The following is an 18,181-nucleotide window of genomic DNA, read 5'->3' on the forward strand; positions in this document are numbered from 1 at the left end:
TTAATTTAAAAAAAAAAAAAAAGCATGGTGAGACATTACAATGCACCTATTAGAATAGCTAAAATTTTTTAAAAAACTGACAGCTGGTAAGGATCCAGAGAAACTGGATCTCTCTTCCATTGCTGGTGACAATGCAAGATGGTACACTCACTCTGGACAAGAGTTTGGCAGCTTTATATAAAACCAAACATGTACTTACCATACAACCCAACATTCACATTCCTGGGCATTTATCCCAGAGAAATGTAAACTTAAGTCCACACAAAATCCTATACACAACTGTTCAGAGCAGTTTTATTTGTATCAGCCAAAGACTGGAACAACCCAAATGTCCTTCAACAGATGAATGGTTAAACAAAAGGTGGTGCATCCATGTGGTGGAACACTACTCAGCAGTAAAAAGGAATGAACTGTGGATACACGCCACAGTGGAGGGGATCTCAAGGGCATCATATTGACCTAAAACAGCCAATCTCAAAAGTTGTCATAGTGTATGATTGAACTTATTAACACTTTTGTAGTGATACAAGCATAGAGATGGAGAAATGATTAGTGGTTGCCAGGGGTCAGGGACAAGGAGGAGGGAAAGTATGATTATAAAGGGGTAGTAAAAGGAATCTGGGTAGTGATGGAAAGCTCTATATCCTGATTCTAGTGGTGGGTCCACGAATCTAGACATACAATGAAATTGCATTGACCACCATACGTGTACACATATTCACAAGTGAGAGCCTGTCAAACCGGTGAAATCTGAATAAGAGCTGTAGGTTATACCAATGTTAATTTCCCAGGTTTGATGTTGTACCAAAGTTATGTAAGATGTTACCACCATGGGAAACTGGATGTAGGGCACCCAGGGCTTCTCTGTACTGTTCTTGTAACTTCCTGTGAGTCTATAAAAATTTCACAATAGAAAGTTTAAAAAAAAAATTAGAAATAACCTAAATGCCTGACAGTAGAGGGATTGGATTTTTAAAATGCAATGTAATCATATACTAGAATACTCAACAGCTACAATAATAATATCTGCCTTATATCGAACACAGTGTCATATCAGGTATTTGCTAATAAGCACTTAACATGCAGTATTTCATTGAATTCTAGCAGCAACCCGCAGAGTACATATGACTGTAACCTCTTATCTGTGCACGCGTAAGAAACCTGAGGCTTAGAGAAGCCAGAGAACTTCGTGAGGGTCACATGGTAGAAAGTAGCCAACCTGAGACTTGAATCCTAACCTGCCTGACCCCAGAGTCTGTGCTCCCCACCTGGTGTCTCACTGCCCTTACAGATGGGGTAGCCAGGGTTATTTTTATTTTTATAGGTATTGGAAGATTGACACAACATATTGAGCAAAAAATATAAGGTATGATCCCATTTTTTTTTGGGAAAAAATAAACTATATAAATCTGGCATATATAGACATATTAAAAAAGTCTGAGAGGATACATACCAGCATTTTAGTGATGGAGACTAGGAGTACTTATTCTGCTTTTTTAAAAAAAGTATCATAGATTTATCATTTTTTAAAGGAGAAAATGAGTTAAAAATTTTTAAATGGGAGGGCAGTACTTGAAGTGGGAGGAAAGAAGACATTTCCTATTTTGCTCTTCTCTCGTCACCCTGCATTTTACTTCCTTTACATCACTGATTCCTTTGGCTCTTTTCCCTAACCCTACAGACTTAACATAAAACACGTTGGTTATGAGGAAACCATTGTATTCTCTTTACAGATTCTTAGCTCCAACTCTTGTCCAAGTGACCGTTAGAACCTTGTCCATGTTTGGCAGTACAACTCATCTGTAAAATGGGAAGAATTACCTGCCCCACCCCTTTAAAGATCTTCACACACCCCAGTGTGGTTCTCTAGTATTAAAGGTACCCACTTGTAATTAGGTTGTTTCATTTTAGGTTTTGTGGGAGGAAATTCCTATACAGTGCCATTACTTTTTAATAATATGCACTGTCTTTTTAAAAATGAGACGATAGTGCCTCCCTGCAGAAGGGAACTATCCTGATTTTACCTGCCTTGAAGAAGCTGCTTGCTCAGAAGGACAGAGTTTGCTATATTGAGTTGATCCCCTGATCCTGTCCTCCTGCAGAGGGCCTGACCTTGTGCAAGGTTTATAACGGGCCTCAGCCAGATGTTCTGCCTTTCGGGCTTTGTGAAAACCAGCTGGCTGCAGGGCTGCCGCATACCTAGACTAGGTCAAGATTTGTGCTTGGAGAAAAGTCCAGGAACACCTATTCAACTATAGCCCACTCCCCCCGGGCTTGCGAACAGTGAATTCCACAGGGAGCCCAGCAAGCTTTGTTTCATTCCTGTGGTTTTAGAGCGTACTTGCAGAGACTGCAAGATGTCGGGGAGTCCCTTTTACAGAGGCTGTAACTCAGAGGCCTCATGAAATGAAGACAGTTCTCAGGTTCTCCCTGTGTCCTGTGACCTTGCCTGCTTTCTCACTTTCATTCAAACTTTTGAAGCATCTTGACTTTTCTTCCTTTGTAAGCCTGATTTTGTTACTGACAGTTTTTATTGTACTTTCTTAACTGCATCACTAATCTGTTGACCAATAGATCTATTGCTCTATTGACTTCAGAGCAGCTGAGCTCAAGGCAAGAATTCCACTGTTGTTGTAAATAGTCTTATATTACCTACTTTTTCTTCAGCTTGTTAAATGCATCTGAATTCTCCCTGTCTCATAGAAGTTGGATCAAATGGTAGGCAACTAATATACACCCATCCTAAAAAGTCTTTGTTATATATTTTAGACTATAAATTTGATTTTTATGGTGTATCACTGAACTAATTCTCATTGGTTCATGTGTCTGGCTTTGTGTCTATGTTGACATACATATAAGCAAACAGAGAACAAATGTACTAAAGTCTAAAAGTCATAAGTAATTTGCCTTACATATATTAGCTTTTACATATCCCAAAATGTGTTTCATGGAACACTTTGCCCATACAACACTTTAAAAAACAGAAGAATTCCATGATTTAAAATGTTTGGAAAACACTGCTGACTATAGTCTGCATTGCATTTACACAAGAAGCAGTAAATATTAAAGGCCCTGAGAAGTCCTGCAGCAGAGAAGCCTGTTAGCTTTGTTTAACTTAATGATTTTTAAATTTTCAACGTTGTTAGGGAAAATCTCCTCCCTCTTCCCCAAACTGCTGACAGCTATTATCACTCTGGAACTAAAGTTCCTGGAAACATATGTCAGCAAACATTGTAAATAATAAGCCTTTTTGGAGCTAACCCTCTATACAAGCTAAGTCAGAAAACTTGCATTCAACTAGGCCACCTCTGTTATGACTAGCTGTGGGACTTTCACCTCATTGATTAACTTCTCTGGGCCTCAGTTGCCTCATTTGTTAAGTGTCCTAAAATAGTTGTCCTGACTCTTCGGCCTCTCAAATTCTGTAATTATCTTCTATGATTAATTGTTTTCCACTGAACAGAAATCACGCTGCTGCTTCTTGTTACAAGGAGATTTTGTGAGAGAGTGGTCTATTAGTAACACAAGCAAAAATTACCATATTTGGTGAGCAGATTTAGGATGGGAAAGCAAGGACTAGTATAGGACTGGGGTCAGGGTACTCCAGATGGAAGTGGATATTCACATTCTGCCTTGGAAGGGAAAAAAGTGAGGTTTTAGGGATACATCTCCTGCAACCTGTGGAAAATCTTTGCAGTGAGAGAAATCTTCATTTACAAATAGTAATAGTAATCTTCTAGTTTGGTTGAATGCCTTGCTTTCCTGCAGGCCATCTGAAAGCCAAGGGAATTGATTTGGTAAAGTGGCAGCCAGTGAGTGCCATATCTGTTTAATTTAGAGCAATAAACATGACAATGAAAAAAATTTTTTTTGTAACTATGTAAAGTGACAGATGTTAACTATACTTATTGTGGTGATCATTTCCAAATGTATACAAGTATTGAATCATTATGTTGTATACCTGAAACCAGTATAATATTGTATGTCAGTTATACCTCAATTAAGAAAAGAATTGTAGTAAGATACTAAGTAAACTTACCAAAAAATAACAGTGACGAGGTGTTTCCCCAGGGACCCACTCAGATGGGCATGGGTATCCTGTGGAGTTGCAAGGGGTAGGGGTGCCTATCTAATAGGACCTAAAATGCAGTGAGTGAGTTAACCACAGGGCTTGTTGCTTTCCGGGTGAGAGCTTCCACTGCTTCTAGTCAATCTCTCATTCATAGAACTTCTACCCTGTGTGCATTTATTTATAAATGATGTTCCAGCAAGAGACTCAAGTATCCTAAAACTACTGCCCATATTTCAAAAGACTGCAGTCATCACCACTTTCAGCCTCGTATGTTTCTTTCATCACCACCACTATTATTATTGCAGTAGCATTTATTATTTATTATATGCGATGCATTGGGTTAAGTGCTTTACCTACATTATCTGATTTAATCCCCATAACGATCTTATGAAGTAAATGCTATTATTATCCCTATTTACAAGTGAGGAAACTGGGGTCCAGGTGCATAATATACTTGTCCGAAGTCCTGCAGTGAGTAAGTGATGGAGCTGGGAAGAATCCAGGGCTGATGTGGGAACTCACACTATTGGTAGCTCTGTTATTGTGCTCAATTGAATTGTTTAAATCAAAGAGCTAAGCATGTTCCATAGACACTATTAGAAAATTCAGTACCTATTGACCCTTTACCCCTGTCTTCTGTCAACAGAAGCACCATAATTTGTGTGTGCATTTAAACAAATTACTTATTTGTCCTGTGATTTTGTGAAGATGCTCTAAGTCTATGGCTTAACACCACAACCTCAGACAAGTTAGGGACAGCCCACCGAGAGAGGTTCAGTTCTCTGCGTGGCTGTGGGATGAAGGGAGTAATTCAGTCATGCATATTTAGTTTCTGTGATACTGAATCGGCCACTCTGGAATAACAATACCTCAAAAAGTGCAGCGCCAGGCAGTTCAGTATTATGCCAGGCCATTGGAGTAGAAGTATGTCTCAGCCTCTTCCTTCTTCCTGCCTTTCTAAAACAAAATAGAATGAAGGAGATTGGAAATATTCACACGTGATTTCCATGATCAGTAATTCGGATGACAGTTGCCTTGTCCCTAGGAGGCAACTTGTACATTATGTGATCAAAACTTGGTGAATTTTTTGCTGTACCTAATAAGGGTTTTTAAAACTTCAGTTCAGGCACCTGAGTGCCTAATAACACTGAGCTCTCATTGTACCTGAATGCTCACTAAAGTGAACCAATTGTGGAATGCCACGTTGAGAGGTGGGGAATTCTGGGTCAGGCAGCTGGAAGGACTAACGAGGAAGAGGGTAGGTAACACCTTTTTGGAAATAATTTTAAACTTATAGACAAGTTGCAAGAATAATACAAAGAACTCTCATATGTCTTTTACCCAAATTCACCATTTTTAATATTGTGCTGCATTTATCTCTTTCTTTCTACACACACACACACACACACACACAGAGACATATATATATATATATATATATACATGCAGATGTGTGTGCATTTATTTTTTCTCATCCATGTGAGAATAGGAATCAAACATCATGTCTTTTTTTATGCCTTTATGCTATAGTGTATATTTCCTAAGAATAGGGATATTCTGTTACTCAACCACAGTTTAGTTATGAAATTCAGGAATTTTAGCATTGAAACAGTACTTTTACCTATTCTGCCTTCCATATTCAAATGTTGTCAATTATCCAAATAACATCCCTTAATAGCTCTTTTCCCCTTCAGTACAGGCTCTAGTCCGTGGTCATAGAGTGCATTTAGTTATCACGCCTCTTTAGTCTCCTATAATTAGGAACAGTTCCTGAGTCTGTCTTTCTCTCTGATGAAATTGACACTTTTGAAGAATACAGGCCAATTTGAAAAAATAGGATGGTCCTCATTTTGGGGTTGTCTGATGTTTCCTCCTGAGCAGATTCAGATGGCCTATCTCTGGCTTGTGTACAACAAAAACAATAGTGTGTCTTTTTCAGGATATCACACAAAGTCCCAAGGTACACGAAGTCCATCTGACTCTCACTAGTGATTAATTTTGGACACCTAGTTAAGGTGCTGTCTAGTTTCTCCTCTGCATCATTACCATTTTCCTTCTGACAACCAATAAGTTCTGTTTTCAAACATTTCCAGTCTTTGGAGGTACAAACAAAACTAAATGTTGATAATTGAGAAGTATAGTCCTTTCAAGTGTCAAAATATCTTGGTGACAGGTCATAAAATCATGGAATTTTATAGTGGATAGGGACTTTGGAATTGACAAATATGTGTGATTTTCAAATTTTTAATAGACCTTATTCTTTAGAGTAGTTTTAGGTTCATAGCAAATTGAACAAGAAGTATAGTGTTCCCATACCCACTCCCCCAGACATACATACATAACCTCCCCCATTATCAACATCCCACCACAGTGGTCCATTAGTTAACCATCAATAAACCTACATTGAAACATCATTATCACCCTGAGTGCATGGTTTACATTAGGGTTCACTCTTGGTATTACATTTCAGATGTATTTTTTAAAGTCAATATAGGTACACATTTGCTGGACGCAAAATGTTCATGGCTGTTGCTTTTCTAAGTTCTTTTATAAGAAATACATCTCTCTATATCTTGTTTTTAATTATGACTCTTCTTTTATTCCTTTTTGTAATGATTATATCTTTATAGTCTACTTCACTTTAAGGTCAGCTTTTAATACCATATTAACGGAGAGAGAGAAACTGAAGCAGCTGATGGAGCAGGATGTCTCCGTCTCCGCCTCTGCCCAGGTCCTTGGTCTGAAGCACGCCCTGTCATCTGTAAGTTACACGTCTGTGTCATGGAAATGCCTGACAGTGTGTCCAGGCTCCTGAACTTTTTATATTTTCCATTGCCATGGTTATGTTGAAAATTCATGATTTCCAAGGTTGTGTTGAAAATTCATGAGAAAACCAAACACATTATCCAAATTACATTCTAACCTTTCATCAGATCTGCTTATTCTAAACACCAAAGCTGAGCCTACTCAAAATCTTAGTTGCTAATATTTCACTGAGCATTAGATACTCTGTTTGGTTTCCTCCTATTTATCTTGAGTTTTCTGTTTCTGTAAAGCTTTTGTTATATGTTTTCGTTTTTGTTTTAAATTTATTTATTTACTTATTTATTTTTGGCTGCGCTGGGTCTTTGTTGCTGCGCGCGGGCTTCTCTCCAGTTGCGGCGAGCGGTGGCTACTCTTCGTTGCGGTGCGCGGGCTTCCCATTGCGGTGGCTTCTCTCGTTGCGGAGCATGGGCTCTAGGTGCACGGGCTTCAGTAGTTGTGGCTTGCGGGCTCTAGAGCACAGGCTCAGCAGTTGTGGCACAGGGCTTAGTTGCTCTGCGGCATGTGGGATCTTCACCGACCAGGGCTTGAACCGGTCTCCCCTGCATTGGCAGGCGGATTCTTAACCACTGCGCCACCAGGGAAGCTCTCATTATATGTTTGTTTTACAGACATGTGTTTGTTAATGCTTACAAAGTCTGACAGTTTGCAGATTTCCATACCTAAGACTTCACAAGCTTAGATTGACTTTCCAAATTGACAGGTACAGGCAACAGAGTGAAATGTTGAATTCACACTCTTCTCTGCTGCCCAGCATTGATCCTATCTACCTGTTTATACCACGTCTCTTTCAAAGACAGAAAAGTGATTTGATTTGATAGTACAAACGTTCAGCTCCCATGCTCCCCCCATGGGCACAAAGAGATGAGTCATGAGGAGTGTCAGGCAATCATTGTGCCTTCATAACAACAGAAAAATCACTGCCAAGCCTCAAATGTCTTTCAGTAAGCCGTCCTGTCATTCACTCTCTCTCCTTTTTTTTTTCATCGATTCCAGTTTATTCCTCAGAAGAGCTGGACTCCATTGAAGTGCAATATCCTAGAACTCTGTTTTGAATAGCTGACAATGTCTGGCTGTTATCTCTGTATCTGTCAAAAAGCTGGAGAACTTTTAGAAGAACATACTCATTTGCTCCTACTCTTTGCTTGTATGTGGAACCCTTATTGTGAAAAGAGAGAGAGTGTGTGCACACATGTGAAATTACCATCTGAAGCAATACTGAACTTTCTATGTAGGGTCAGGTAGGGGAGATGAATTTTAGGATTTTGTTTTCAGAAGCCAATTCAGGCAGTGAGAGAGCTAGAAAATACCCACCCAGGTTTTCTACTCATCATATTACCGAGAAAAGTAAAGCAATGCTTTTGGTGTAACGTTAATGGTAAATACATTACCAGTGGTACATACTGTCATTGTAAGATACTTAAGGAATATTCGCTCAGTTGAATATTTCCAGTATGTTATCTTTGAAAGAAATAAAAAATAACATAGATTTACTCCATGTTTAGATTCTTAATGTTGTAGACCCAGAGATAGAAATACCCCTTTTGGATTGTATTGGACAGCCAGCCACACACTGGGTGCTGCTTTGGTTTGAGGGAAGCAGGATGGTTTTTTTCTTTTTTTTTTTTTTTTTAAGTTTATTTTTTAGTGGTAAAAGCATTTCTTATTGTTCCTAGTAGGTTGGCCTTTAGTGCACTTAGAAGGTACCTCTGATGGGCTCCCCAAAGTCCTTTTCACTGTGGTCTTCCTGTCCCCTGCCCTCCTCCTGTGGAGGTCTGGCCTCATTTTGTTAATCTGCTGGTCTGGTAGAGGCCATGAGACCCACCTGGCCATGGTATCCTAGTCCAGAGTCATTACCTTCTCTAAGGAGTTCTCCCTCACCCATGGTAAGGATTTTGGAAACTTAAGATAAAACGGAATGATCCTTTCCTTTTTGTCTTGGATTCCTGATTAGATTCAAGACTTGTTTTTTAAAAATAAGAACTTTAGAGTTATCTCAGGGCTATCAGAACGAATATGTTTGTGCTGTGTGTGCAATCTTTGTGTTTTTCTTTCTTCTGCCTGTGGCTTATAAAGGAAAGAGAAGCTACTAAAATAGCACATTTTTCAGACCATATGGAGATTCTAGCCAGTGGTATGGATTCTAGCCACTTATACTAAGACGCCAGCAACATATTGGCCAAAGTGAGTGCCCCATAGAGGTTATTAGATGTAGTTGTGTGATTTAAGCAACGTTTACTCGGTGTTTCCTAAATGACCCTTGAGAATTTCCCGATAACCCTTTCCATCTGTGAGTACTAAAATATAAAGCCAAAATTCTTGTTTGAGATCCAGGCAGTGGGTTAAATATAGACATCATTCTATGCTCTCAGCAGCTAGACCCTGTGGGCCCTGATGGATGGGGAAGGCTCTGAGCTTCTCAGAAGAGAGTCAGGAAGACAGACAGACAGGATGGATCTCTGTACAAGCACCTGGGGAGCTGATTGTGGGAGTGTGTGTGGGTGAACCAGGTGAAGTTGTCCCTTTCTAAAAACAGATCATTTGGAGAACAGTTGGTCATGAAGCACAGGGGATACCAGCATGAAAGAAACACCTTCCTTTACTTTCCTAGTTGGGAGGATGGGCTAGGGAATCACACCTGTCCAGGGAGAAATAAGAGATCTGGGTGGGCTGACATGAGCTCACATCTCACAACCCCCTTCCCAGGGCCCTGGTCCTTAGCCCTTACCCAGGTAAGTAAGCTCTTTTTTTTTTTTTTTTAAATAAACTATCTTAGTCATGAAGAATGAATATAAAGCAGTCAATACCTATATTGTAAAACAGTAAAATTAATCCTCCACAAAATCTTCTCAGCACACTTCCTAAGATCCAATTCAACTAGTATGATAATTAAATAACATTAAACTATGTCCAATCATAAGGGGTGAGAGCAGCATTTTTATTGAAGATGAGAGAGGGAAGCTTGGAATCTTTAGAGGGAGCTAGTCAGAGTCTAAAGGCAGCTGGGAAGGAGGAGGGGCTGAGAAACCTTGAGTAATAAGAGCTGTAGGTGTTTGTGATTTCCTACTCTGCCGAAAGGAAAGCCTTACTAACCCCACTTCCATCCCTGGAAATGAGATTTGAGAAGGGCCTCCATTTCCAGTGTTTAATATCTTGTATCTGCCAGGCATCTCAGGAGTATCCTGTTGGATAACATTCAAGAAAAATAGTCAAGGAAGTGCCCCCAAGGGCTCTGCCACACTGGGCCCACTGCCGTGCTTTTCTGAAACATCCATTCATTAACAGAGCCCCACTATTTTTAACGTGTTCCAGGCCCTAGCACAAAACACAGACCTTAAAGAACGCTTATGCAGAATCCATGCTGAGTCTCTGCTCCTCGACCTCCCAGTTGCTGCCAAGTCGGGTGATGGTCTGGCAGAGGTGGGTAAGGTTCTCGTCTGGTAATGTCGCCGTGCCTCGTCCCCGCAGGCCTCCCTGCTGCCCCTGGGAGTGGTCCTCCCCTCACCACGGGCGGCTGAGGATTCCCAAGGCTTCCTTGAAAGTATGCTGCTAGCTGCATTTCTGAACTGCTTTTTCCACCTAGAACTCTTCCTCCCTTGGTATTTCTTTACCCCATTTTCCTCCTAAGGATCACCCTTTTCTCTTGATATTACCGGAGTGGGGACTGTAGAGAGACAAATGTTTTCTCCTGTTACTTCTGAAAACACCTCACGTTCTCCGACCTATAGCATCCCAGTTCCCAGCCAGCTTCTTTTTGCTCCCTCTCTGAGAACCACTCTCCTATTTCTTTGTGGCTGTTTCCCTCTCCCTTTCCTGTGATTACCCTCAGAGGGGGAGAAATATTACAGTTGAGTGTCTTGGTCAGTTCATAGTATGTTAAAAATGTCTGTTCTCAAGACTTGGGATGTTTATCCAAAATATTCTTTGACTGTGTTTAAAATGAGAAAGTTCAGAAAAATACAAGTGGATTACTTGAAAAAATCAGTAGAAAAGGGTAGTGAAGGTCAAAATTGTTTTTAGCAATCTCTTATGTTTATATGCCTGCCTCCATTGTGCTAAATTTTTCATTAACAAATGTATTCGACTGAGTGCATTTTAAAAAAAAAAGGAAGATCAGGTACAAGAGGTGGGCATTGTAAATTTTTTAAAGGAGTTTCTAATGTTTAATCTTAATTCGTCCTCCTCCTTTTTCTGTCCTCAAAGAAAACAAAACCCTGACACAATTCCTTTACTCCTTGGAAAGTTGTTGTGTCGGGCGATGGGAAGATTAGATGCTGGAATCAATCAGACTGAAAGGCCCAGGCATCCACCTTCACGTGAAGCACAGGCTGTGTCCTGAGCTGATGGGACCCTCTTCTGATGAGGGTGGTACCCTCTCTCCACAGGGCTGGAGGGCCTTTTATTACTTCTGAGATACATGTCAGTGGTTGACCATGAAATTCTGCATCTTTCCTGCCCCCAAGAGATCTTTTCAATCACCTTATTTATTTTTAAAATTTTTATTAGAGTTGATTTACAAAGTTGTGTTAGTTTCAGGTGTACAGCAAAGTGAATCAGTTGTACATATACATCTGTCCTTTAGCCCAGACCCAAACTTAGCCCCCTGCAAGACTGAGCACCTAAACATTACCTAAAGGGGCCTTCATTTCAGGCCTGGGCAAAGAAACATGCTTACCAGGAGGGCTGTCTCTGAATCTGCAGGTTTGCTGTAGCAGGGCTCAGTCACTGAGGCCAGCCGTCACTCAGGGTGGCTTGCTGCCAAACGCCATGGCGTTCTGTGGGGTTTGGTGCCCGTTTCCAGGCAGCACTTACCTTTGAAATTATCACCTAATTACATTAGTTTATTTAACAAGCCATTAAATAGATAAATGGCAATTGACCCTTCATTTATGGTTCTGTGAATTTATATTCAATGCGTACCCTTGGGGCTATTTGCATTTGGGAAAGGAAACCAAAATCACAGGTCTTTTAAAATGCATGTTTTTAAATTGATCTCACAAGTAATGCACCTGAAGGTTTAAATGCTGTACATTGTCTTCGAAGAGGAGTGATAACATCCCTCGAGCTCACACCTTCCAAAACAACCTGCTAGAGTCTTGAATTGATGATTCACTTGTCTCACTGATCTAGTTCCTCTTTCAGTGATTTTCTGTTTTCCGTTGTTTTATCCTGCTTTTCACAGAGTGTGAAAAGGAAAGGCTGACTTTCCCAGTAAGGGAAAAGCCATTGTTGCCCTCAGGAAATAAGAGAGTGAATGGAAATGGCCACCCCAGAGCCTGAAAGCTCGACTCCAGTGTCCTTTCCTTCGGTAGCTCACAGGCTCCTCAAACACTGTGGGAATGACAGTTCCCACACTGGGGTCAGCCCAGGGTGCTCTGTTTTTAGGCCCTCGCAGCCAAAAAATTAAAAATAAATAAATAAATAAATAAATCTTTCCATTGCACACTAAAATGAATCACTAATGAATTAAATTCAAACGGAAAAATATTGATTTAAATGTTTAACAAATGGCTAGAGTAGGGAGGACTTCCTAAATGTGGAAGCAATAGAAAAAATTACAAGAAATGTTGACTAGATTTGGAATTTTTTTTTAAAGGAAAAAAATTGATATGTTTCAAAAAATAAGAAGGCAAATAATAGACAAGGAAAAAATATTTTCAGTGAAAATGACAGACTTAGATAATGCTAAATAGGTGGTAGTGTCTTTAATATGTAAATAATTAATGAGTAAGAGCAGGCAACTTAAGTCCTCAACAAATAAATGGGAAAAAAGACACAATTCACGAAAAAATACCAAATACAAATTTTTTTTTTTTTAACTTCTTATTTTGTGGTATTTATCAATTCACAGGAAGGTGCAAAGAAATGCAGAGGGAGGTCCCATGCATCCTGACCTAGCCTCCCCCATCTCTACAACTAGTTTTTTTGTTTTTTTAATTGAAGTATAGTTGATTTACAATATCATGTTAGTTTCAGGTGTACAGCACAACGATTCATTTATACATATAGAGCTAGTTTTTTTAAAAAGGAAAAAAATGTTCAACCTAATTCTTAATGAAGAAATGCAAATTAAAACAATTAGAGTAAAAAAAAAATTTCTAAATTATAGTATTCTGTAGCGGTAAAGATACAGAGAAAATAAAGCTTCTCTTACTTGGTGTAATTAGGTAATATACATTTTGCCTTAAACATTTTTAATAATTACTTCTGAGAACTGATTCTAAGAAATAATGACATACGAGAAAAGACACATTTGCAAGCGTGTTCACCATCTTTACAAATTTGGAAACACCCTTAATTTCCAATAAATGAAATGGTTACTCTGTGACACACATATATAGTAAATCTATCAAGTAAAGTTCATTGTCTCAGAGAAATTTTAGCAGCCTAGGAAGAAGTTCACAATATAATGTTAAGTGAATGTGGCAGACTTAATAAAGACTACGTGCAGTGTGATCCCAGTTTTTCAAACTAAAAAAAAATCTATATACAAATATTTTAATACAAAAAATACACTGACAGGTTAATAGGGGCCACATCTGGGTGATGGATTTTAAGTGATATTTATTTTATTTACGTCTTTCTGTATTTTCTATTTTGAGCACGTACTACCTTTATCCTCAGAACAAGTGTTAATTTAATTTTATTTTTTTTAACATCTTTACTGGAGTATAATTGCTTTGCAATGGTGTGTTAGTTTCTGCTTTATGACAAAATGAATCAGCTATACATATACATATATCCCCATATCTCCTCCCTCTTGCGTCTCCCTCCCACCCTCCCTATCCCACCCCTCTAGGTGGTCACAAAGCACCGAGCTGATCTCCCTGTGCTATGCGGCTGCTTCCCACTAGCTACCTATTTTACGTTTGGTAGTGTATATATGTCCATGTCACTGAAGTTACTGTGCAATGTTGTTTGGAGGAAATTTATAAAATTAGATAGATAGATGACAGTTATTTCAAAACAAAGCAAAGCTATATGTATAAAAAGGATTGGAGAGAAATGTATCAAAATGCCTATAGCATTTTGATTTAGTGTGATGGAATTATGCGTGTTCCCTTCCCTCCTTTTTCTCTATTTATCTTTTTGTAATGTAAAAAAAGCTAAACAACCACTTATGCCTTACAAACGTGAGGGGATATGATTGAATTGAACTGACTAGATTAATATTTTAATACATGAGGTCCTGGGCTGTGCAGGACACTGGGCTGAGGGCTGGAGGCTCCTGCAGTCCTGTTTAGTTTTCAGTGACTATCAATAGGAAGTTGCTGGAGTAATGGAACAGCAGAAAGGGCTGGGGCCAGGCGTGCTATTTTCAGCATTGATCAGGCAAGAAATCCTTCTGACCCATCAGCCTAGGAAGAAGAAATACAGAAAGAGCCGGAGTGACTATTAATAAATTAATGAGGAGAACAAGTAAATAAATCATTAGAGTCTTATGTGGCAGTGACAGCAAAGACACAGGACTGTTCTGTTGTTTCAGTGAACATTAAGGGAGCTCGGTTATTCATTACCATGTCTCCTCTTTTGAGGAGAGAGACCTTTCCTTTAAAGGTGACAGATGTGATGCTTATTTATAGATCCTAAAGTGATCTATCTTGTTTGTTAGCATGGAGAAGAAGCCTGCTTTTCAAAAGGCTGTAGGGATATTAAAATGGGTAGGATCTTTCAGTGAAGACCTTGGCTAGAAGAGAAAGGGATACACATTTAAATGTGTTCCTGAAGTAAACATTCCATAAAGAGACCATTTGACCTTTATTAATTATGAACATCTGCTGGGGTCCTCCCGTTACAGCATCTCCATTTTATGAGACTGAGGCGTGTGTCCTGAACTCATAAAGCTTCTGGGAAAGACGTAATATGCGTTAACTTTTATTTCCCAAATTATTCTGGGACTCATTTATCAGATACATAAGGATATATAAGCAGCTCCTTTATCAGCCCCGTGAGAAATGTGAGCTGTCAGGAAGTTCAGGTGACAGTCTTCTCTGATTCAAAGGAATCAAATCATGTCGTCCTCAGTATGTTCTCGTTCCTCAAGGTCTAGTCAGGCACCACCTCTTCTGTGAAGCCCTCCCCAACCAAAGCCCCCCTAACAGAACCAACCTCTCCTTCCTGTCCGCTTCTGTAGCGCCTTCTGTTCCATAGTCTTGGGCTCATGTGTGTTGGATGCGTCCTTTACACCACTTGGGCCAAAAACCTTGGCTTATTCATCGTATCCCGCCGTGACCGGCACAGTGCAGTTGCTCAGTTTCTTGAGTTAAATTGAATTTTCACTTGCAAATACCATACAAAACATATTCCCAAAGTATTTAGGTCCTTTCCAGAGGAAAAGTCCAGACTCAGTGACTCAAGGGATGGAGGGCCAGCAAGAGGAGAAAATCCCGATATTCTACTGTGTTGTTTGCAGAGAGGCTTGTAAAGGGGATTGGGGACTTCCTTCCCTTGCAGTCAGTGTGGTTGGAGAGAGACGGACAAAGAGAATTTATCTCATTCATCCATGAATAATGAATGATCTACCACCAGGGGCACTTCTGGACCGAAACACACTGTTTATTTGTCAGGGGGTGCCTCAGGAGCAGCACACTGGCCTCTGTGAGAGAACTGAGGCAGAAGAAAGCTGTGTTGCTCTGAACCAGCCATGCAAGGACATGCATTGAGTACAATTCAGAGGAAATTTTAGGATGAAAAGAAACATCCTGCAGTGGTAGAGAATAAGAGGATATGATTCAGAGAGTGTTGGAATTTTTCCCGTCTGAAGTGGAATAAAAACTGACCTGCACAGTCTTTTTTTTGCTTTGAGGTTTGTTGTGTGTGCCTGAGCCGTGATAGTGCCTGTAAACAAGGTGCCCATTTGGGGGAGACCTAGGCTTTTCACCGTGTTTTGTGTGAGGTTTGCTTCTCCTGAACTTTGAACCTGCCCTCTGCTTTGAGCTGCTTGTTTGCCTGGGCCTGTGACCGTGTGTATTGTGCAGCAAAATCAGTTGTTTATTTTGCTTCTCTTGAGACTGTTTCTAAATATATGCATTTTTGGTTTTGTGTTTCAAATAGGAAAACTCCAGAGATGACAATCGAGCTCTGGTCCATCAGCTTTCCAACGAAAGTAGGCTCTCCATCACTGACTCTCTTTCAGAGTTTTTTGATGCACAGGAAGTTCTGTTGTCTCCAAGCTCTTCAGAAAATGAGGTTTGACCACTGTTTTCAGTTAGGTGCCTCCAAAATCTCTTTTGCTGCTTTACCCGTTCAGTAAATACCCATATTTAGAAACACTAAACTCAGTGGCTCCTTTTTATCATTACATTCTGAGGATCTTATAAGTCATACCCCAAAAAGCACAAAAAGATACAAGATCTTAGGGAAAAAAGATTATGAAAGTAGGTGTTGGGCACATCCTGGTTTCTGTTACTTGATTTGTTATACCTCTTTTCAATTGTAGGTTAATGATTTTGACTATTAGCTGTTTGATAATATATTATTTCCACTACAGGGTCAGAAGTTAGTACCTTGTATATTTTCTCATCATTGAATTTGCTCTATAGTAATTTATAATATAATTATGGTTATTATAGTTGTTATAATATGGTTGTTATAATTAATTTATAATTATGTTCTGAGTGTGAGTACTGATAATTTTACCCCTTCAGTATAGAAGTACTAATATTTTTTATCTATTAATTTCCATAGAAGATACCTTTATTCACAATAGTTAAAAGTTAATAGTTAATAGTTAAAAGTTAACTATAAATAGTTTAAATAGTTAAATAGTTAATTTGTAACTCATTCTAGTCAAACGCTAACAAATTCTGAAAAAGCAGTCTGAATTAATAAGAATTTTTATAATAACTAAAATCTGGAGTTTACGTGTGTTTTCCTTGTGAGAATGAATCAAGAGTGTATAAGAATTTTAATAACATATTTTCCGTGAACATCCCCTAGGCAGACTGGTGTATGGGCCTTTAAGAAAACGGCATCCAAAATTATTTCTATAGGTTTATAATGTGGGGTCTAAGATATTTGATCATTTGAAGTAAAGGCTTTATGAAATCTGGCTTGTCTACTCTAATGTATATTATTTCTTCTTTCCCATAGATTTCTGAAGATGATTCATATGTCAGTGACATAAGTGACAACCTTTCCTTAGATAATCTCAGTAATGATTTAGATAATGAGAGACAGACTTTGGGTAAGATTTAAATTGTTTGTTTGATCTGAGTGTTTGGATCTTTACAGAATACTGATAAGCATACATAGAGTACCTGCTGCAAACAGAGAACTTAGCAAGTTCTACATCAGAAACATATAAATATCAAAAATTAATACTACAGATGTTCCTTACTTGGTTCAAAAATCTCTCTGCAAACATATTAGAATATAGCTTTTTTCCTTTAGGTTTCTAGTGGTTTTCATAGTTTAGGAATTCAGTAGCACTTATATTGTAAAAGGTCTGGTCTAAGCGGTAATTTAGCTTCCGATTCTTCAAGATAACACATTTGAGAGTAACAAACTGCTCCCCCTGTGGGGGTAGGGCTTAAGGTACCCTGAGATGTCCCTTTATTACTGGTTGATCCCAAGACTGAAAATGATGCCCAGGAAATGTTAGTTGGAACCGTGGCAGGTACCTGGAATGTCTGCTATCTCCAAACAGCTCTGATTTAGGAGTTCAGTAAGCAGACTGAAGCCTGTTTAGGAAGATGACCTATCCAGAAGAATCTGCCCATTGGACAGGTCTCTATATGAGTCCTGCAGCATCAAATACTCTCAGTCTTGGTACTCAGTGTGCTTGGGGTCTCTAGATTTATCTATGCCAGAACACCACATATTTTTATATCTACATGGAAGACAAGGACCGTGTCAGTTCCTTTTTGATGTACCAGTGCTTGCCAGCTCAGTGTGTATGTGAAATACGGTGATGATGAGTCGTTATCTCAATGTCAAAGAGCCTACTCTTTGGGGGACTACAGAAAAGGCAGGTAAATTTACTGTTCTCTGAAAGAATATCCTTTCAGCATCACACCTGCTAGAAGTCAGAAGCTCATTATGCTCTGTATCTTTCTTGAATTGTTTCTGGAGAGATTAACCCTTTGGTGGAAAAGTCTGAGAACCAGTGATTTAAAGGCAAAGACCAGTAATATAGGAGCAAGTTCATGCGCTACTTGTTTTTGTAGAAAAACAAGGAGGCAAATTGAAAGAGAAATGAGGAGGCATCACTTATTCCCTTGGCAAACAACACACACACACAATAAATGGGAACTCTTATTGTGGATGAAGAAGACGAACAAATGC

The 18,181-nt window shown here is 39.2% G+C and overlaps 1 protein-coding gene across 5 annotated transcripts in view; it reads left to right on the top strand.

Moving 5' to 3' along the window:
* OSBPL3 (oxysterol binding protein like 3) overlaps positions 1–18,181 on the top strand; it is a 197,229-nt gene that overhangs the window by 137,026 nt on the left and 42,022 nt on the right. For 3 of the 5 annotated variants that reach the window (XM_036862923.1, XM_036862922.1, XM_036862924.1), the window contains 4 exons: positions 6,703–6,833; positions 10,208–10,315; positions 15,950–16,084; positions 16,988–17,081. In XM_036862923.1, the coding sequence (XP_036718818.1) occupies positions 6,703–6,833; positions 10,208–10,315; positions 15,950–16,084; positions 16,988–17,081 (468 nt within the window). The remainder of the gene's footprint in view (positions 1–6,702; positions 6,834–10,207; positions 10,316–15,949; positions 16,085–16,987; positions 17,082–18,181) is intronic. The other 2 variants (XM_036862925.1, XM_036862926.1) reach the window with 1 other exon arrangement.

Source organism: Balaenoptera musculus, chromosome 9 (genome assembly GCF_009873245.2).
Source record: "Balaenoptera musculus isolate JJ_BM4_2016_0621 chromosome 9, mBalMus1.pri.v3, whole genome shotgun sequence".
Classification (NCBI taxonomy): Eukaryota; Metazoa; Chordata; class Mammalia; order Artiodactyla; family Balaenopteridae; genus Balaenoptera; species Balaenoptera musculus.